Source organism: Chiloscyllium punctatum, chromosome 16 (genome assembly GCF_047496795.1).
Source record: "Chiloscyllium punctatum isolate Juve2018m chromosome 16, sChiPun1.3, whole genome shotgun sequence".
Lineage (NCBI taxonomy): Eukaryota > Metazoa > Chordata > Chondrichthyes > Orectolobiformes > Hemiscylliidae > Chiloscyllium > Chiloscyllium punctatum.
Window position 1 is genome coordinate 14,914,911 of NC_092754.1, and position 22,530 is coordinate 14,937,440.

The window sequence follows — 22,530 nt, forward strand, 5'->3', positions numbered from 1 at the left end:
TTTCTCTGCTACCTACAAAAGTAAATAGTCTCTCAGCTTTCCCTACATTACACCATCTACCATCTTCTTACCTACTGATGTGACCTACCTGAATACCTTTGCAGACTTTGTCCTTTTAATAAAAACCCTTCTGTCACGCAACTGAAGAAGCCTCTTAATGAAGCTGTTATGCCAGCAAGACCTTGAATCATGGCCAGGCTGGAAGGCCCTCCAGCCATGGATTAACCGTAACAAGAAGTGGGAAGGCAGCATGGTCACTCTCTGCCAGCAATCTTGCCTTGAGGGAGGGCATTAAGTTCCACCTATCCATTTCCCAAAGAGTGCACTAAATCATTAGCTAATTTGTCTGATGGCATATATTGTTGTTGCCTGACTGCGGGCAAATTCAATGATAATGCTTTTCAATCAGCATTAAAGTAATCTGAATCCTTCAAAAACCTATTTTCAAGAAAATAAACCATCACTTTCTATGTTCAGGGAGGAAAGAGAGCCACACGAGAATACAACTGACCAGAAACATTCCATTGTGTTTAATGCAAGATATATAATTGTGCTTTATTAATATTCATATTTATTCACAAATAGTTTTCCTCACATAATTTCAGGCAAATTATCCCTTTAGAGGAGATCAGTATTTAAATTGGGTGAAATGTGTGCAAACAGCCAATGGAGAAAGGTGTAGACAGAAACAGACAAGGCTTTTTAATCTCAATAAACTCAGGGATTTATAGAGAGCACAAATCTCAGCCCAAATGTGACAGTCCACAAACTCACTGGCGCACACTAAGTCTAGACAGTTTCTTTTGAGCATTTCTTTCTCCAAATACATGTCCTTTAATAGATGGCTTGTGAACAGTTCTGTGTAAGCTAAATATTGTGATTGGAATGACTCTACTGTTAAACTTTGTGGTACAGGCATCAGTTAACTGCATTTTATCAGCCATTCAGAGATTGGTAGGAACAGGGTGAGAGAGGATGTCCTGCCACTGTAGAATAATGTCAATAGCAGAAACAACAATATGCCAAATAAGTGCTACCTTCCCAACTATCCCAGCATTTTACTGCTATCAGAGCAAGACCCTCCCATGTGGAGAGACCAACAAATTAAACAATTTGTTTAATTTGTCTAGTAGCAGGTTCTGGGGGCAAGAACCCCCACCTCAATACCACAACGTTCCTCACTCCTACCAATGGAATGAGAGGATACATTTTTCCACAAGTCAGGCTAATCAAACTCTCACCAGTTAAATACAGCATGCCTCATAAGCTCAGATGTTTATTACATCAGCATTTGCCTGCCAACTATCTATCCTAACAACTTTGGCCCATCAAATCCAGCTTGGTTAAAAAGTATCCCAAAAAGCCCAAGTGCAAAATGGTCTCCCCAGCCAAGAAAGCATGCAAGTGGCAAAACAATCTGGTTGTAAGTCCTGCCTCAGTTCTTTGGAACTTTGACCCAGGAGTTTTACAAGTTATTGGGCCCTGTAATTTTCACTCCACCATGGTCCATCACATTCTCTACGTCAGATGAGAGCTAATTATTACCCAACACCCACCTCCTTATAGATCTTCACACCCTCAATGTCATCTTCTTAGCCACAAATCAAGTTATCTATAATTGGCAGACCTAAGGATTTGTGTGCATACAAGAAAAACAACATTGGACAATCTATTAAAACTCATTCCTACACATTTTATAGTAAAAAAAATTCTAAGTCCTAAGTTTCTACATGACCAAAACTGACTAATCTCTCATAAAAGTCATCAAACTTTTATTTTGATCTAATTTACATCTACCCTTTAATAGCCTACTTAAACTGAATTCAGTACCCCTACTGAGATAATTGTAAAGTTTGAAATTCAGCCAACGACTTGCAATGATAGCCCTAAGAGAAATGTCAAAAATCTGTACTGAAGCTACCCCACCAGATGCTATTTTTTAAACCTATGCCTGTCAATTAAAGCATTCCAGGAGAGCTCTTTTTAAAACTCTCATTGAGTGCTGCAATTTGCTTTAAGTTTAAAGATAAGGCCATTTTAATCACCCTTCCAGAGCATCAAGTTTTACTCCATCAATCAGTGACTTTCACACTGTCATTAACAGGCCTTTTTGAACTCAGCACTAAATTAATATTATCTAAATGAGCTCAAGTTGCCCTTTTTTCCAGTTGCCCTTTTTTCCAGTGTCCCTTCCTCTACTGCCACGACTTGGCTCAATTGAAAATTGGGGTTAGGAAGAGTAGACTCTTCAGCAATCCAGATCCCACCCACCATTTTTAAGGTCAAGGTGTCAGAATGATTATGTGGAAATTCATTCTTGGGACATGTAATTTTGATTCTGACAATAAGTAAAACAGATATTTAGAAACAAAGAACAGTTTGGTACTTTGTTTTTGTTTATTCTTGCAACATTGCATCATTGGCAAAGCCAGCCTTTATTACCTGTTCCCAGTTGGCTCGAGTCTCAAAGTGTAGTTTAGACTCAGTTATATTGGTGCAGTACTGAAACCCCATAACAGGGCAGCTAATCCAAAATCAACCATTTTACACAATTGTCAAAAAATACATTACTCCCATTTGAAATGAGCCTCTAAAATGTATTCAACTTTTTTTTGCCACATGGTACCATTATACCAATGTCAAGTTCAAAATTGTTTCCACCATTCCCTTCATCAAATACAATAAAAACATTAATGGTGCATACAGGGTATAATCTTCCACACATCACAAAAATATATGCAATTTTAATCCTTTAAGGTAGAGGAGAGTGACATTTGTGGATCTTCAAACCAAAATCTAAATCTTGAATCCTAAACATGTCTTCACAGGTTCAAAACAGTTTTAAGTTTCTGAAGTAAAATCTACACAGTTTTGCCTGGAGATTCAGGAGTCCCATGAATGCATTACACCCTCAGGACAAGATAATAGCAAACTGCCCATCTGTCGTGGTTGTGGGTATGTTTTCCAAGCTGGGAAGTTGATTTGCAGACGTTTCGTCCCCTGTCTAGGTGATATCTTTAGTGCTTTGGAGTCTCCTGTGAAGCGCTGCTATACTGTGTCTTCTGCAATTTATTTGGTTCCATTTCTACTGCTTCCAGTTGTCGGTTCGGATTGTTCGTTGTAGTGACCACTATATTGGGTCCAGGTCAATGTGCTTGTTGATAGTCTGTGAATGGATGCTATGCTTCTAGGAATTCCCTGGCTGTGCTCTGATTAGCTTGTCCTATGATCATTGTGTTATCCGAATCGAATCTGTGGTCCCTGTCATCTGTGTATATGGCTACTAGGGACAGCTGGTCATGGCGTATAGTGGCTAGTTGATGCTTGTGGATGCAGATTGTTAGATCACATACAAGAGAAGCTGCATTAGGACCCTGTTCAAAAGGACTATAACACACTGCAACACTCCCGACTTATGAAGGGAAGAAGAATAATACCCCTACATTGTATTCACCAAGAACGGATATTCCCAGGAATTTATCCAGACGCCTAACAGACAAACAACACGACAAGGACATGCGAAGATCTAACTCATGAGCCATGCTATCTTACATTAAAAAAACTGTCAGTACTGGCAGCCAGACTTCTCTGACCACTGGGATTCATGACAGCCCATAAACCGACAGCCATGCTCAGACAACAACTTACCAGGACAAAAGTCCCTAAACCCATCATGTGCAAGACTAACATAATTTACAAGAGTCCATGCAAAGTCTGCACAAAACACTATATAGGGCAAACAGGCAGACAACTAACAATCCACATTCACAAATACCAACAAGCCACTAAACACAACGACCAGCTGTCCCTAGTAGCCATACACACAGATGACAGGGGCCACAAATTCGACTGGGCCAACACAACAATCATAGGACAAGTTAAACAGAGAACAGCCAGAGAATTCCTAGAAGCATGGCACTCATCCACAGACTCTATCAACAAGTACATTGACCCGGACCCAATATGCCTCCTGTTACGACGAACAACCAGAAGCAGCAGTAATGGAACCAAATAAATTCCAGAATACACAGTACACCATCACTTCACAAGAAGTAGAAAAGGTTGAATAGGTTTTTGAGTTGAATGATCAGCAATGGCCATATTGAATGGCAGAGCAGTCTCAAAGGGTTGCATGGCCTAACTTTTCTCCTGTATTCTATGTTTCTCCAGGGAAAACACAGACAAAAGGTAGCCATTGGTCCACTGTGTCTGTGCCAGCTCCTGAAAACACTATCCCATTAACCTCAGTCCCCTTCACATTTTACCTTTTCATCTATATATCCAATCTCCTTTTGAAATTGAATCCGCTTCCATCATTTCTTCAGTTAATGCATTCCACACTGTAAGAAATCACTGTTGAAAAGTGTGGTGCTGGAAAAACACAGCAGGCCAGGCAGCATCCTTATGCTTATGCCCGAAACGTCGATTCTCCCGCTTCTTGGATGCTGCCTGGACTGCTGTGTTTTTCCAGCACCACACTTTTCAACTCTGGTCTCCAACATCTGCAGTCCTCACTTTCTCCTGTAAGAAATCACTGGAAAAAATACATCTCCCAAGGAGTTTTTGCAAGTTTTTGTCTCGCCGTCATACCTTCTGAATCTCAGACTGCCTGCTCTGATGCATTTTGAGGGGAACACAAATGTAAGGTAGCCATTAAAAAGGACATAATTTGATTGATGTACTACTCTCAACTTCTAGTTCATTCCCATCCCCCCTCAAAACTCCTTAAGCACAAAATAATAGTTCATCTTTACAAAATAATTTCAATACTTTTCTATTTGTTAAAATGGCTACTGAAGTGATATCTGACAGTTTCACTCATATGACTGTGGCCACCAGCTGATTCACTTATTTCGTTGAGGTAAGTTTGACAAACTGTACAAAACCAAAAATAAATATATGTGGAATAAACTTTCATCTAGTCCCATTTTTCCATCACCACTCTGCTCACTTACCTATCCTTGTTCCAAATTCAGCAATGCCACACATTTTAGAATATTCTAAAAAGCTTTTAAATCCATTCCTCATCTGCTGACCCTACATCTCTGTCCAATATCTCCTACGGTGGCACTGAAATGTGTCTTCAGACCTCTGACTACATTAAATCCAATATAATAAATGCAAGCTGTTGTTGAAGAAAACTGGGACAAAATAATTCACCAAAGTCCTGAATCAGCTGTACATGGATGTTAATTTGAAAACTTCCACTGGACCTCATTATCTCATTACTGCCATTCACTATTGGGGTCAGGCAACATTCACTTCCTGATGTCATGTAATTACGAATATTTCAATGTTTTGCAGCCACATTAAAATAACTTAAGTGTTCTGAACTAAAACTTCAATCTTTGTCTTGAAATTAATTGATCCCCAATGACAGAGCTTGTCATAACTAATCATTTTTCAGTTTCTGCTCTTCCGATTCTATCAATCTTTAAAGCGAAGAAGGTCGAGTATAAGGTGCTGGAAAAGCAAAGCAGGTCGGGCAGCATCAGAGGTGCAGGAGAATCGCGTTTTGGGCATAAGCCCTTCATCAGGAATCTAACTAAAGCGATGAAGAAAGGATTTCTATCCGCTCTCGCCATCCTGCTGATTGCTCAAAGACTACCGTCCCTCAGCTTCCTCATGCAGACTTCGATCAGCTGAGGCTGACAGGGTCTAATCTAGATATACTTGTTTATCCTATCAATTTTCTATTTTGTCTATAGCTAAAACAAGAATTTTTTTCAAACTTAAAACATCCTCAACTAGTCTTGAAAACACATTTTCCTTTTACTACTTAAATTGATTTCTTCTGTTTACCTTTTCATACACAAAATTCAAAGTTACAACTAGAATTTGTGCCAAGAAATCCACAGCATTATGAAATAAGTGAACTTGAATTCTTTTGGGATGTTTTTAGTGGGACCTTAAAGAGAACAACGGAAAGATAAGATTTCCAAACTTTAAACTGATGGGCAAAAAGTTAAAATATATGAAGACAAAGTCCCCAAAAAGACCTTTCAAATGAAATTAATTTCAGTTGTTCTCTTAATTTTTTTTAGTGCTAATTCCTACTTAAATCCTGCTCATGTTATCACTAAGTAAGGATATCAATAAAGTATTAATGTGCCCTTGTAAAGACTATATTTTTTATTTTTCTGTATTTTGGACTGTTTTAAAAGCCAAGGACTGTGGACAGAATTACCGCAGTTGTTAAAAGCAAGTTATCGAAACTCATTGCAAGTTATGTTTACACTGCTACATTGTTCAACCAGTGTGGGAGCCTCCATGCAAATGGACTTGCACCATGTTATGAGTATACAGTAATATTCAGCCAGCAGTACGTAGCCAACTGGTTTAGGAAGTAATGACCAGTCGTTGATGACAAAAACCATCAGCCTGCCAACAACTATGTGATTGGCTCCAGGTAGCTAAACAGCTTGTAGGTGTCAATGAGACTGACAGAAGCCTTTGAACATCTGGAAGGGGGGCTTGTGTCTCTCTACAGTAGAAATTGCCTGAAGAAAGCCAATTACTTTCTCCCACCAATTGCTGTTAGTGCTACTTTCAGCAAACAAATTGCAAACTTCATAACTTGTGAACCAGCCATTTGTGCCTTCTACGAGGATGTGAAAAGAATCTGAAGAGAGATCAAAGGACAATATCTTGGCAGCAAAAAGGATCATCTCAACAAATTTGGTGGACTGAGACCATTACGTGTATGTATGTATAAATGCGTGGGAGTTATAAGGGAGTTAGTTTTAACCAGTAAAGTTATATGTCAACAGTTCATAATAACAGGAATCTATTTACTTGTAATAAATAATAATTCTTATTAAGTACAGAAATCTGGTCTATATTTTAATGTCTAAATACACAAGTAAGTTGAGGAATTTCATGCATACTTTGATAAAATATTTTCTGGCGACTCCAGGAGTAGCAAGCCTTGACTTGTAGCACGCTCTCAGAGTAAGGCATGGCATCCCTCAACAAGCATATCAATAATAACATGACTGCACTTTAAAATCTTTTTACAACAGCTGCAGTTTGAAAACAAGCTTCAATAAGACTGTCATTGTCAGTATTTCTTGATTTTCCTTTAAAGCCAGTCAAGATTCTATCATTATGAATATCAAAAAAAAACATTCTAAACAAAAAGCAATTTTTTTTTTAATTCACAGAGCCACAACAGTCATAGAGATGTACAGCATGGAAACGGATGCTTCAGTCCAACTCGTCCATGCCAACCAGATATCCTAAATTAATCCAGTCCCATTTCCCAGCACTTGGCCCATTTCCCTCTAAACTCTTCCTAATCATATACTCATCCAGATGCCTTTTATAAGTTGCAATTTTACTAGCCTCCACCACTTCCTCTGGCAGCTCATTCTATACACGCACCACCCTCTGCGTGAAAACATTGCCCCTTACGTCTATTTTATATCTTTCCCCTTTCACCCTAAACCTGTGCCCTCTAGTTCTGGACTCCCCCACCCCATGGAAAATACGTTGTCTATATACCTTATCTATGTCCCCAAGAGTTTATAAACCTCTACAAGGTCACCACCTCCCCCACCCCCCTCACCCCAGCCTTCCATGCTCCAGAGAAAATAGCCCCAGCCTATTCAGCCTCACCCTAGAGCTCAAAACCTCCAACCTTGGCAACATCCTTATAAATCATTTCTGAACTCCCTCAAGTTTCGCAACATCCTTCCCAAAGGACGGGTACCAGAACTGCACACAATATTCCAAAAATAGCCTTACCAATGCCCTGTAAAGCTGCAACATTACCTCCTAACTCCTGTACCCAATGCTCTGACCGAGAAAGGAAAGCATGCCTGCGACTCCATTTTCAAGAAGTATGAATCTGCACTCCAAGGTCTCTCTGTTCAGCAACACTCCCCTGGACCTTACTATTAAGTATATAAGTCCTGCCCTGATTTGTCTTTCCAAAATGCAGCACCTCACAGTTATCTAAATTAAACACAATCTGCCACTCTTCTGCCCATTGGCCCATATGATCTTGGTCCCATTGTAACCTGAAGTAACCTTCGCTGTCCATTACGCCTGCAATTTTGTGCTAACTATACCTCCTATGTTCACATCCAAATCATTTACATAAATTACGAAAAGCAGTGAACACAGCAACAATCCTTGTGGCACAGGCCTAGAGTATGAAAAGCAGCCTTCCACTACCACCCTCTATCTTCTACCTTTAAGCCAGTTATGTATCCAAATGGCTAGTTCCCCCTGTATTCCATGTGATCTAATCTTGCTAACGAATCTACCATGAGGAACCTTATGAACGCCTTACTGAAGTTCACATAGATCACATCCACTGCTCTGCCCTCAAAAATCCTCTTTGTTACTTCTTCAAAAAACACAATCATGTTAGTGAAACAAGATTTCCCATGCAAAAAGCCATGTTGACTATTCCTCATCAGTCCTTGTCTTTCCAAAACATATAAATCCAGTCCCTCAGGATCCCCTCCAACAACTTGTCCACCACCGATGTCAGGTTCATCGGTCTATAGTTCCCTAGCTTGTCCTTAACATCTTTCTTAAATTGTGGCACCACGCTAGCCAACCTTCAGTCTTCCAACACCTCACCTGTGACCACTAATGATACAAATATCTCTGCAAGGGGCCCAACAATCACTTCCCTAGCTTCACACAGAAGTTCAAGTTACATATGATCAAGTCCTGGGGATTAATCCAACTTTATGCGTTTTAAGACATTCAACAGCTCCTCCTCTGTAATATGCACGTTTTTCCAAAATGTCACCATCTATTTCCCTAATTCTATATATTCCACATCTTCCTCCACAGTAAACACTGATGCAAACTACATGTTTACTATCACCCTCATCTCCTGCAGTTCCAAACATTAGCTGCCTGCCTGATCTTTGAGGGGCCCAATTTTCTCCCGAATCACTCTTTTTCCTTAAAATATTTATAAAATCCCTTTGGATTCTCCTTAGCGCTATTTGCCAAAGCTATCTCATGTCCCTCTTTTGCCCTCCTGATTTCCCTCTTATGTATACTCATACTGCCTTTAAACTCTTCTGAGGATTCACTCAACCTCTGCTGTCTATACCTGACATATGCTTCTTTCTTTTTCTTAACCAAAACCTCAATTTCCCTAGTCACCCAGCATTCCTTACACCTACCAGCCTTGTGTTTCACCCTAACTGGAACATACTGTCTCTGTATTCTCATTATCTCATTTTTGAAGGCTTCCCATTTTCCAGCTGCCCTTTTACCTGTGAACATCCGCCCCCAATTAACTTTTGAAAGTTATTGCCTAGTACTTTCAAAATTGGCCTTCCTCCAATTTAGAACTTTAACTTTTAGACCCAGTCTCTCCTTTTCCATCACTATTTTAAAACTAATAGAATTATGGTTGCTGGCCCCAAAGTGCTCCCTCACTGGCACCACTTTCCTGCTTTATTTCCCAAGAGTAGGTCAAGGTTTTCACCTTCTCTAGTAAGTACATTCACATATTAAATCAGAAAACTTTCTTGTACACACCTCTAACAAATTCCTCTCCATCTAAACCCTTAATACTATGACAGTCCCAGTCTATGTTTGGAAAATTAAAATCCACTACCAATAACCACCCTAATATTCTTATGGATAACTGATATCAACTAAATCTTTATATTTCCATAAAACTGAGCTTTATTTTTCTCATGACCTGCAAATATAAAGAGTCGTGAGGATGAATCTGCGTCAAGGAACAATGGTGTAACACCTTCTGGCCCTCCCCTGTTTTTCTCGTATCCTTGTGTTGAATCATGCTCACATCATTCAAAATTCTGCTTCCTGTGCCATCACATCAAGTTCCATTCACCCATCGCCCATGTTTCCTGACCTTCTGTGGCGCCTGGTTAAACAATGTCTCAAGTTTTAAAAGTTTGCAACCTTGTCTTCCATTTCCTCCAGCTGCTCAACTCTTGAGATATTTATGCTCTTCTAATGCTGACCATTGACATTCCAATTTTTTAGAAGTAAAATTGCTGCGCCATTGGTGGCTGTGCTGAGCCTCCAAATCCCTAAACTTGAATTAGGAGGCTAAACTCATATTCCATAACTAAACGTCTCAATGTTTCCACCAATACAGATTGTAAAACTTTCTTCTTTGACCAAGCTTTTGATCATCAGCCTTAATATATCCAGGTACCTCAACTTTAACACACACCATGCACACATCCCAATCTGCCATGTCAAGTTCTCACACCACCCTAGGAGAGTTATTTTAGGACTGAGTGGAAACTAAATCCAGAATCTTTCTCCTCTGCATAGGTGCATTTAACCAGTCAGTTTGGGAAAACCAGAAAGAACCTTCTAAAACAACAGTAGAGAGTTCTACAAAAGCATATTACTGAGGATGCTGGCCATCTAAAATACAAACAGGAAATGTTGGGCATATTCAGCACTTGACAGCATCTGTGGAAAGGAAACAGATAATGTCAGACAACAGGCTATCAACATGAAACATTAACTCTGCTTCCCACTCTACAGACCTGCTTAGTATTTCCTGCATTTTCTGTTTTTACATTAAAACAGATCTTTGTAGATTAAATAATAAAGAATAGGAATAACTTATTCAGCCATCAAGCTAGCTCCACCATTCGATAAGATCGTGGCTCATTTTATCATGGCCTTAACTCCATTTTTCGACTCTCAACTCATTCATGAAACAAAAATCTATCTAACACAATCTTTATCATATTCAGTAACATAGGCTTTAACGCACACCGGCAAAGAGAATTTCAAACACCAACAATTCTCAGAGAAAAAAAACCTCCAGATTTCCATTGTATATGGGCAACATAAAGGAAGTCAGAAGATGAAAGGTGCAGCCATACATATACATACCCTGCCGGAAATTGCATTAAGCACATTGGACAGCTCTCCAGCTCCAGTTCTCCTGCGATCTGTGTGTCAGGCCTTCCTTTATTGACAGCAGCTACTGTCATCTTGCTGGTGGTACAGAACTCATCAACAGAGAATGAATGGTCCTGGCATTCCCCTGTAATTACATCATCATCATTGTCCTCGGCACACAATATCTCTTTCATTCCCACAATGTGCTGTTTTATCTTCCCCTTGTGGGGCTTCAGGTTGGACTGTAGCTCAAGCACTGACTGCTTTGGTTCCCTTTCGTTTTGCTGAAGGGACGCAATGGGACAGTGAGTAACATCAACTGGCATATCTTCTCTGCCATGTTGCTCATCCACTAGGTAAGATTTCTCATGCTTGCTTGCAGCAGATTCTGGAGAGAACAGTGATGGATCTATTCCAAAAATATCCCCAGGTGTTAAATTTTCTTTTGGCTTATCTATAGAAGATAAATTGCTTTCACTTCTCATTGATATAGAAAGTTGAGATCTGCCCATTTGGGGTTCAGAGCTATGAATCATATCCCTTTTCCTAAACGAAGCATCTCTCTGATTGAGGAACAAGTGAGATTTGCATTTTATTTTCAGATTCACTGCTCTGCACACAGGTGGAAAAGGTATCCATGTAAAAGTCTCTTTTCCTGCAGAGATAACCGGTTCTGTGGTTTTGATTATCTGTTAAGGATTAAATTAAAAGACAGTCAAGTTTAACCAATATCGGCATCCTGCATATACAAACAGCATTATTTATTCCCATAAGATAAATTACCATTACAATAGGAAAGTATTCAGCTAAACTTAAATCTGTCCTTTTTTTTAGGCATTCATATGATATGGGCATACCTGGCTAGACCAGCAACTATCACCCAACCCTAAATGTCCACAGGGCAGTTAAAAGTCAACCACATTGCTGAGGGTCTGCAGTCACTTTTGGGCCAGACCAGGCAAGGACGGCAGTTTCCTCCTGTAAGGAAGTTAGTGAAGCAAATGGGTGTTTCCAACATCAACAATGCTTTGATGGTCACCATTAGACTCTTAATTCCACATTTTTAATTGAATTCAAATTCCACCATCTTACCATGTAGATTTGAACCTAGGTACCTGGATTAATAGTTGAGTGGCAATACCAGCAGGCTATGGGAGAACATTTCCCATCTGCAGGAAGAGATACACCATTCTCCAATTGCTCCTATTTAGTCTTTCCTTTCCCAAGTACAATAATTCATGACACTGCATTTTAATTGATGAGATTCTGGGCAACAGTGATTTTCTTTCTGCGATGATGTCACACAAAGGCTGATCACTTGGATGAGATAGTGGAAGCTTGAAATTACTTTGGTACGTATGCTCCAGTCATCAGCACTCTGGGACAGGAAAAATAAAAAAAACTTGTTGCTAATATACTAAGTACTAAATGTTCATACTTTGCTCATGCCTGCAAAATGTATATGTCAAGTGCACTCAGCGGTTACCCTGTCCCACCATGTCAAAATACCCTGGTCTGGATTTTCCAATCAATTATTTTAATATCTAATTAATCCTGACTGGATTACAGCAACTTTGCACTCTGTAACATGGAATGTGTTTTATAATACTGTCACATACACACCACAACATATGCATGAGCACATTAGTAGATATTCAATAATAGGTCATTGAAATAGAGTTAGGAGTGCTTTACGTATACAAAACAATTCACACATAAGATCTGCCTGTTTTGCGCTCCAGCTATATAACACGCTGGGTACAGAATATAAAGTATTAACCAAGATGTAACAGCACATCTAAAAATTGAGTAAGATTACTCTTGAAGCAGTGTACAGAGTTTTGGACTCTATAGTACCAGAGCATTGAAGCAATAGGCAAGAGAAGATAACAGATTCACTGGAAGGCTTTGCAATGCCGACTGTTATAACTGTGCCTCCCCTTTAACATCCCAGCTAGTGCCCAGACCAGATTCAGGAATATTCAGGAATGTTATTTGATGAGGCTTTGAGTGTCCGGAAACAAACAGTGAAAGCTGAAGAAACTCAGCAGATCTGGCAGCATCTGTGGAGTCAGAAACTCCACAAATTCTCTCTCCACAGACCTTACCAGACCTGCTGAGTTTCTCCAGCTTTCTCTGTTTGTTTCACATTTCCAGCATTTGCAGTATTTAGCCCTCAAGTAAAGGTTTGTGTCCAGGGAAACACTCAGGTCATGGATAACCCATCTTCCAAGAAAGGAAACATTGAGTTTATATGGAAAGCTAATACAGCTGCCTGCTTTAAATTAGTTGGAGGAACCAAACTAGAAGTAGCAATCCATGAGTAAGGATTTTGCATCAACAGCGCTATTTCCCTTCCCTGGAATCTCAAACAAAGAAGAAGACTCAACAGAATCCACATTGGATCAAGGACTTGTTGATCTGAACAGCCCATTTGCAATGGAGAATTACACAGAAAATATATGTAAGCCAACAACAGCAGAATTGCTATTAAGAGTCATAGAGACGCACAGCATGGAAAGACCCTTCAATCCAACTTGTCCATGCTGACCAGATATCCCAAACTAATCTAGTCCCATTTGCCAGCACTTGGCCCATATTCCTCTAAATCCTTTCTATTCACATACCCATCCAGATACCTATGAAATATTGCAATTCTACCAGCCTCCACCACTTCCTCTGACAGCTCATACGTGCACCACCCTCTGCATGAAAACATTGCCCCTTAAGTCCCTTTTATATCTTCCCCGTCTCACCCTAAACCTAATTCTAGTTCTGGACTCCCCCACCCCAGGGAAAAGATTTTGTCTATTTATCCTATCCATGTCTGTCATGATTTTATAAACCTCTATAAGGTCACCCCTCAGCCCCTGACACTCCAGGGAAAACAGCCCCAGCCTATTCAGCCTCTCCCCATAGCTCAAATCCTCAAACCCTGGCAACATCCTTGTAAACCTTTTCTGAACCCTTCCAAGTTTCACAACATCATTCAGATAGGAAGGAGACCAGAACTGAATGCAATATTCCAACAGTGGCCGAACCAACATCCTGTACAACCGCAACATGACCTCCCAACTGCTATACTCAATAGTCTGACCAATAAAAGAAAGCATACCAAATATCTTCTTCATTATCCTATCTACCTGCAACTCTACTTTCAAGGAGCTATGAATCTGCACTCAAAGGGCTCATTGTTCATCAACACTCCGTAGGACCTTACCATAAAGTGTAGAAGTCTTGCTAAGATTTGTTTTCCCAAAATGTAGCATCTCGCATTTACCTGAATTAAACTCCATCTGCCACTCCTCAGCCCACTGGCCCATCTGATCCCACTGAGGTAACATTCTTTGCTGTCCACTACACCTCCAATTTTGGTGTCATTTGCAAACTTACTAACTACACCTCCTATGTTCACATCCAAATTTTTTACATAAATGATGAAAAGTAGTGGACCCAGCACCGATCCTTGTGGCACTCCACTGGTCACAGCCTCCAGTCTGAAAAACAACCCTCCACCACCACCTTCTATCTTCTACCTTCGAGCCAGTTATTCTTATACATATTGGCACTAGAAACAGTTGAGTCTGTTAAACTGACTGCATTCTCTCACATCACCCACCCATCCCAAACCTCAAAACGAACCGACTTAATCAATTATCCAAATCAGCATTTTAAAGGTGAAATTCCAAAATCATCAGCTTGCAAAAAAACCAAGGAGAAGTAATAAACATTATGAATCAGCTCATCAGCATAATACTGAATAGTCATCTTTAAACCTAGCCTGGTCCTCGAACTGAATCCCAACTGGAAGCTACTGATAGAAAATTCAACAAGGACTCCAACTCTGGAGAGACAGTTATTGCCTGACACTGAAGGTGTGCAAATGTTACTTACCACATATCTGCAATCCTGCATGTAGGCACAGGCTGCTTCATGATCTGATGTTTTACAAATGAAACTGAAACTGTGCATTAACCAAATAATATCCCAACCTTTGACCTCATGATAGAAAAATCATTGATGAAGTAGCTGAAGCTGGTTGACTTAAGGACTCTATCCTGAGGCACTCCTGAGGGTGACTGGGTACCAAACACCATAATTACCTTACTGTGCAATAGGTATGACTCTAATCATAATTACCTTACTGTGCAATATGTATGACTCCAATCAGCAGAAAGATTTACTCTGGTTCCCACTACAACTTTGATAGGGGTCCCTGATGTCACAGTTGATCAAACACTGCCTGGAATCACTCTAGGCTCACCTTTGGAATTCAGCTTGTATGTCCATCGCTGGACCAAGCTCAAGGCAAAAGACATCTATTTAATTAACCAGTAATCTTTAGGGAAAGAAAATCTGCCATCCTCATTCAGGCTAATTTGTTATCTGAGACCAGTCAATGTGGGTGACTTTTTTTTAGTAGATATTTTTATTTAACTTTTCTTTCTTTACAAAACCATAAAAGGAACTTAAATTGTAACACCAGCAAACATTATTCTATATACATATAACAATGAATAAAAAAAAGAAAAAACCCACAACAGCAACAATATACCCAAAGCACAACTGTACCCATGTGCAAAACAGACAAATCAATAAAGGTAGCTATTGAACAAAAGAACAAGCAAAACAGCTCAGTACAACAAAACATTAGCTCTCAACTTCCAAGAATACTCGATATTGCACATAAAATATTTGGAATTCTTCCTTCAAGACCATCACGTACACTAAATCAGAACACTATGGCTACACGAAAGCCCTAGTTAAAATGGCAGATAAATCTGCATCCAAGTAGTCCAGAAAGGGCTGCCATATCCTATAAAAACTCTGTTTTCTGGAGTACATATTTGTGAAAAAATCCAGAGGGATATGTTCCATAAAATGCCTATACCAACCCAGCAGACCAGGGGGAGGGTAGGGACACCTGTGGCAGGACTACATACAATGAGTGAGAGTACCGATGTTAATCTTATACTTAGGACAAACTTTGAGAGACTGTCTGGGGCCTGATGAACCCTATGTAAAATCTTCAATTGTATGGCATGAGTCCTATTACAAATCAAGATCTTCCTCGCATTCTCGCAAATGTCCCCCATGCCTCCATAGAAATCTCAACCCCCATTCCCTCTCCCAAACCATGCAAAGCCACTCAACGTCTTCTGAATGATCACCCCCCAGCATATGATAAAGCGTACTAATAGAGAGAATACGTTTAGCATCTCCAAAGTAGATCTACAGGATTTGGTCAAGAACGTGGTCCCTTCTTGAACAAAGTCCCTGACCTGAGAAAAGCAGAAATGGTCTTGACCATATTTATAAGTTATTTGGTTAAAGGACATCATTATTTCACCTTCAAATAAATCACCCAAACTGGAGATTCCCCTGGCTGCCCAGAGCTTAAATCCAGGGTCCATTACCTCCAGTTGAAAACCCAGCATATCCACTATAGGGGTAAGAAATGTCATTGCGGACATATTACCCTCCCCCTGCCGCATTATCTGCCATGCCTTAACAGTATTAATAACAAGTGGATTACGGCAATATTACATGACCATCTTCATTTTATCTAAGAACAAAAGGCTGATGAGGGGACGTTTTGTCTGGGAGGCCTCAATACCTAGCCATATTGATGCCGAGTCTTTATAGGCCTAATCACTAACAAACGATAGAAGAGAACTTAATTTGTATCTTCGAATATCTGGGAAATCCACTGCCCCCAAACCATGTGATAACTGCAGTTTAGACAACTTGATAAGAGGCCGCCTATGGCACCAAATAAAAATGTTAAACAATCCATTAAGTCTCTGGAATATTTGCCTTGGGAAAATCAGAGGAAACATTTGTACAGGATACAGCAAAAAGGGGGGGAAAAAAATCATTTTGATAAGAAATACCCGGCCTAGCCAGGATATTAGAAGCGCTTCTCATCGCTTAATCCTATCAAGCAAGCATAACTGGCCTTAAACAACCGATAAATGACAGGAGTAATACAGAAGCTTAAATAAGAAAAACCCTCCTGTGATCATTTGAAGGGGAACCGTAATTCACCCTCCACCTCAGATGTTCTCCTTAGACCTCCCATAGGCATAGTCTCTGATTTTGAGAGATTAATGGATGTAGGTTTGCTCACTGAGCTGGAAGGTTCATTTCCAGACGTTTCATCACCCTAAAAGGTAACATCTTCAGAGGGCCTCTGGGCAAAGCACTGTTGATCATTTCTGCTTTCTATTTATATTTATATGAAAACAACACATGTGGACTAAATATTGAACTACAGAAGCAATCACCCCAACATCCATAAACAAAGCTGCATCAGAACATTACTCCAGTGAGCCACCACACACTGCAGCACAGAGGAACTACGTAGAGCAGAGGAAAATCACCGATACAGTGTATTCAAAAAGAACAGGTACCCAATGAACACAGTCCGCAGATTTCTCAGCAACAAATCCAAACAAGCAGACAAAACACGTCCAGAAACCCTAGCCACCCTCCCCTACATCAAAGACATCTCGGAAATGACTACCAGACTACTCAGACCCCTTGGTATCACGGTAGCCCACAAACCCAACAACACACTAAAACAGCAGCTAATGAACTTGAAAGACCCTATACAGACAACAAGCAAAACTCATGGTATTTACAAAATACCGTGCAAGGACTGTAACAAACACTACATTGGACCAGCAGGCAGAAAACTAGCCACCAGGAAAAATGAACATCAACTAGCCACAAAATGACATGACCCTTTCTCACTAGTATCCTTACATACAAAGGAGGAAGGACACCACTTCGACTGGGACAACACATCCATTCTAGGATAAGCCAAACAGAGACACGCACAAGAATTCCTAGAAACATGGCATTCCAACTGGAACTCTATCAACAATCACATCGAGTTAGACCCCAGCTATCAGCCCCTGAGAAAAAGAACTGGAAATGACATTACCACCAGAAATGATGTCACTACCGGAAATGACATCACTAACCCAAAGAACCCCAAACATATAAATAGAAAGCAGGTATTATCAACAGCACTTCGCCCAAAGGCCCACTGAAGATGTTACCTCATAGGGTGACGAAACATCTGGAAATGAACCTTCCAGCTCAACGAGCAAACCTACAACGAGAACCTCAACCTGAGCTACAAATCTTCTCAAAACTCATTGAGAGATTAATCTAGTAGCCCAAAAAGGAGCCAAATGATAAGATAGAATACCAATCCAAATAAGAGAGGATACCGAAATCTGTGGATTCAACAGAAAAACCAGATCATCTGCATATAATGAGATCTTATGTGACTTAGATCCTACTTTTGGGACGACTATATTAGGATCCCTACGGTTTGCCTCTGCCAGCGGATCAATCACCAACGTGAAAAGTAATGACAAAAGGGGACAGCCTTGCCACCTTCCCCTACAAATATCAAAATTATTAGACCTCACACCATTGGTGAGAACCGCTGCTTCAGCATAGAGGACCCTCACCCACTTAATAAAAACCTCCCCCAATCCAAATCGCTCAAGGATGTAGAAAAGGTATCGCCGGTCAACCCAATTAAATGCTTCTTCTGCACCTAAGGAGACCACTAATCCTTGAACCTAATGCTGCTGATAAGCTTGAATTATATTCAACAACCTTCAGACATTATTCGAGGATGTACGGCCTTTTATAAAATCAGTTTGATCGTCCCTAACAATGGAAGGCAGCACAATCTTAATGCAAAAGCCTGGGACAAAATTTTAAAATCAGAGTTCAGAAGTGAGATTGGCCTATAAGAGGCACATTCCTCTGGAGTCTTCCCCTTCTGAAGGATAAGAGAGACATTAGCCTCTCTCAAGGATGGTGGGTGACGATCATGGCTGAACAAGTCATTACACATCCAGTTTTGGTCCCAAAATATGCTTGCAAATTCCTTATAAAACTCACTGGAGATCTCATTAGGACCAGGCACGTTCCCACTCTGTCTCACAGCCTCCTATACCGTTAAAGGGCTGTTAAGAAAAGATGCTTGCTCAGGAGTGACACTTGGAAGACCCAAGTTCTTAAAGAAAGACCCATCTTAACCCATCCATCCTCACAATGCTTATACTGATATAGCTCAAAATAGAATTTCCGAAATGCTGCATTGATCTTTTTAGAGTCACAAGTGACCATCCTGATCAAGATAATGGACTGGGTGGCACTGTTTCTCCTAGCAAGATACATTGAGTACCTGCCCAGCTTGTTCACCATGTTCAAACAATCACTGTTTTGGAAAGGAGAGTCACTTCCTTGCCATGTGTGTAAGCAGAGAGTTCAGGGTGAACCGAAGAGCCGTAACCCACTGCAATTTAACCAATGACGGTTTATCAAAATACGCCCTCTTAGTGGCCTCAAGCAGGCATTGTTTCTCCCCCTTCTGTCATTTCTTACTAGTGCAGTAAGAAATTATTATCCCCCAGGCATAAGCTTTAGTTGTCTCCCAAAGAATGAAAGGGTTACTGGCCATGTCCGAACTGATGGATAAAAATACCTTGAATTCGCGAAGAAAATATTCAATGAACTTATTATCCCTAAGAATAAAGGGATCCATTCGCAATGTCAAAAGCCTACTACACTACCTTTAACCTCAGTCTCTAAGTAGACTGCAGCAGGATCCGAAATAGCGATATTTCCAATTGCACAGGATGGTACCAAATTCAAGGATAATGCAGGGGCTAGGAAGAGATCAATCCTGGTGTGACATCTATGTGGATTAGAAATGTGTGTGACTCTTAACTGTCCCTGAAATGGCCTAGCAAGCCACTCAGATGTGGTCAAACAGGAAGCTCACCACTGCCTTCTCAAGGTCATTTAAGGCTGGGCAATAAACCAGCAGCATCCACCTTCTAAATGATGAAAACAAATACCTTCTCTGGGCTCGGAGGCAGGTCTGGCACTGGCACAGTTTTCCAATTTGTCACTTCTCTGCCCAGAAAGATAGATTTTATCAATACAGCCCAAATGTGGTCATTCTCATTCAAATCATCGTTGTTTAGCCAGGTGGAAACAGCAAATGGCAACCTGAAAATACATGTCAATTGCAGTGGTCATTTATGTGTTTATTTTTCCTAAATCTCTAATTTTGTGCCCCATTACTGAACTCGTCATCTTGTTCATAAAGATGGTGTTTGCCATAACATTACATTATGTCTGAGTACCTACCACTGTCTCTTTTTAATTTCAGGTTGAGTGCTGCTAGTCTAAAGGAACAGTTCAGTTGTGGAGGATGAACCACGAATAAGTCTCAATAAAAGATTCACATCTTAAATAACAAGGTATAGCTTATTACATCTCAGCAACCATACTGTACACAGATTAAGAAACTAACTGTTTATAGCAAAAGTTAAAGAAGACATGTAGACTCCATGCCAGACTTCCAAATGGTTCTTCACTACGAGACCAGACTGGGAGGGGTTTGGGATAGTTCAAACATTAACTGTTTCCAAACTATTAGTTTTTATAGCATTTACCTGCTGATGGGAGGGAGTGTTGTGTGCAATACAAAGCTGCTGCATCTATACCTGCATGAGCCACTGCACTTCAAAATTATATAAAATGTTTGACAGCGGATGAAAAGGCTACTACTGTATATAATGAGTTGTACTTAATATAGAACGAATATACTATCGCATATAAATGTCTTATTAAAATTAACAGTAGTGTATCTAACCATTTTCAATCGAGGCCAATCCCATAATAGGTAAAAGCACAAATTAAAGTATAAAACAGACTTTCCCTTTTATTTCATGGATATGGTGATGGATTTGATCATGAAGGTTACCTCAGATCACAACAGGATCTTGATCAGATGGGCCAATGGGCTGAGAAGTGCCAGATGGAATTTAATGCAGATAAATGCGAGGTGCTGCATTTTAGGAAAGCAAATCTTAGCAGGACTTATACACTTAATGGTAAGGTCCCTAGGGAGTGTTGCTGAACAAAGAGCCCTTGGAGTGCAGATTCATAGTTCCTTGAAAGTGGAGTTGCAGGTAGACAGGATAGTGAAGAAGGCGTTTGGTATGGTTTCCTTTATTAGTCAGAGTATTGAGTACAGGAGTTGGGAGGTCATGTTGTAGCTGTACAGGACATCGGTTAGGCCACTGTTGGAATATTGCATGCAACTCTGGTCTCCTTCCTATCAGAAAGATGTTGTGAAACTTGAAAAGGTTCAGAAAAGATTTACAAGGGTGTTGCCAGAGTTTGTGGATTTGAGCTATAGGGAGATGCTGAATAGGCTGGGGCTGTTTTCCCTGGAGCGTCAGAGGCTGAGGGGTGACCTTATAGAGGTTTACAAAATTATGAGGGTCATGGATATGATAAATAGACAAAGTCTTTTCCATGGGGTCGGTGAGTCCAGAACTAGAGGGCATAGGTTTAGGGTGAGAGTGGAAAGATATGAAAGGGACCTAAGTGGCAACTTTTTCACACAGAGGGTGGTACATGGAATGAGCTGCCAGAGGATGTGGTGGAGGCTGGTACAATTGCAACATTTAAGAGGCATTTGGATGGGTATATGAATAGTAAGGGTTTGGAGGGATATGGGCCGGGTGCTGGCAGGTGGGACTAGATTGGGTTGGGATATCTGGTCGGCATGGACGGGTTGGACCGAAGGGTTTGTTTCCAAGCTGTACATCTCCATGACTCTATAACTACCAAGTTTATGTTAAACGAGATTTTTTTTTTAAACCCATATAGTGAAATACCGTATATTCACGGCCGTCATTGTATGAGGTACAGCCTAGGAACGGGTTAGTGGTCAGAATTGTGCTGATACTCTTTACACGGAGAATTAGACTTTAGTTTCCTTTCGCTAGGGCGGACTTGCAACCAGTCACTTTGTTTTTATTTGCTGTGATCGTTTTAGTCGTTTGATGAGAAAGTCAGTGGGCCGTAAACCGCGGTAACTTACTCCTTCCTCTGAGCTCCTGGCTGCTCTCTGGTAGAATCACTACCAGTTTCTTTAATGAAATGGCAGACAGCCGGGAGAGGTGGGTTAGGGTTTAACTCCCTCCGAGATTGGTCAGGAACTCTCTTCCGCTTTAACTTCAGCTTCTTCTCTTCGGCCATGAGCGACCAGAGATTAACCGACTGCGTTAACCATTCGACATTTTCCCCTTTCTTCGCCAAATTCGCTTTCATTGACTCCTCGCTACCGTCTGATTTAAATTTCTCGCCTCTCTGTCTGGTCCTTCCGTTACATTTCAACTGGCGCCAGCTGCTCAAACGGTACCATCTTGGCGCCAAAATAAACTGCCGCCTTGTTAAAGCGGGAATATTTTATTTTAATCTAAGAGCAGCAAACTCGCCCCCCAAAAAAATCCGTCTGTTAAGTTGAAGCAAACGCCAAGAGTAATTTAAACCATCGTTCACGTTTTGGAAAATCATATTGGAAAAGTATGATTTTGAGTTGTTCAACTTAAAAGTTTTACTTCCAATGTAATTGTTGCATTTTCTCTGCTAACTCGGTGTACAATTGCTGTGATGTGATGGCTCGGAGCCCATTTCATGTCTGCAACAAGAAACTAGCTTCTCATTACTATCTGCCAATTCTGTGAATGTTTTATCAAGAAGCAACGTTTCATTTATATTGTTTATCGTTTAATTAAAACAAGTTGTTTTGTCACCATATTCCAC

General features: G+C 40.4%; 1 protein-coding gene across 1 annotated transcript in view; it reads right to left on the minus strand.

Annotated features, from left to right (window-relative positions):
* Positions 1-22,148, minus strand: part of LOC140486982 (uncharacterized) — a 30,670-nt gene extending 8,522 nt beyond the window's left edge. The window contains exons 1-3 of the mRNA XM_072586284.1: positions 21,806-22,148; positions 19,764-19,917; positions 10,864-11,561 (exon numbers count right to left, since the gene is read on the minus strand). Of these exons, the coding sequence (XP_072442385.1) occupies positions 10,864-11,561; positions 19,764-19,917; positions 21,806-22,035 (1,082 nt within the window). The 5' untranslated portion in view covers positions 22,036-22,148. The remainder of the gene's footprint in view (positions 1-10,863; positions 11,562-19,763; positions 19,918-21,805) is intronic.
* Positions 22,149-22,530: the final 382 nt, after the last annotated feature.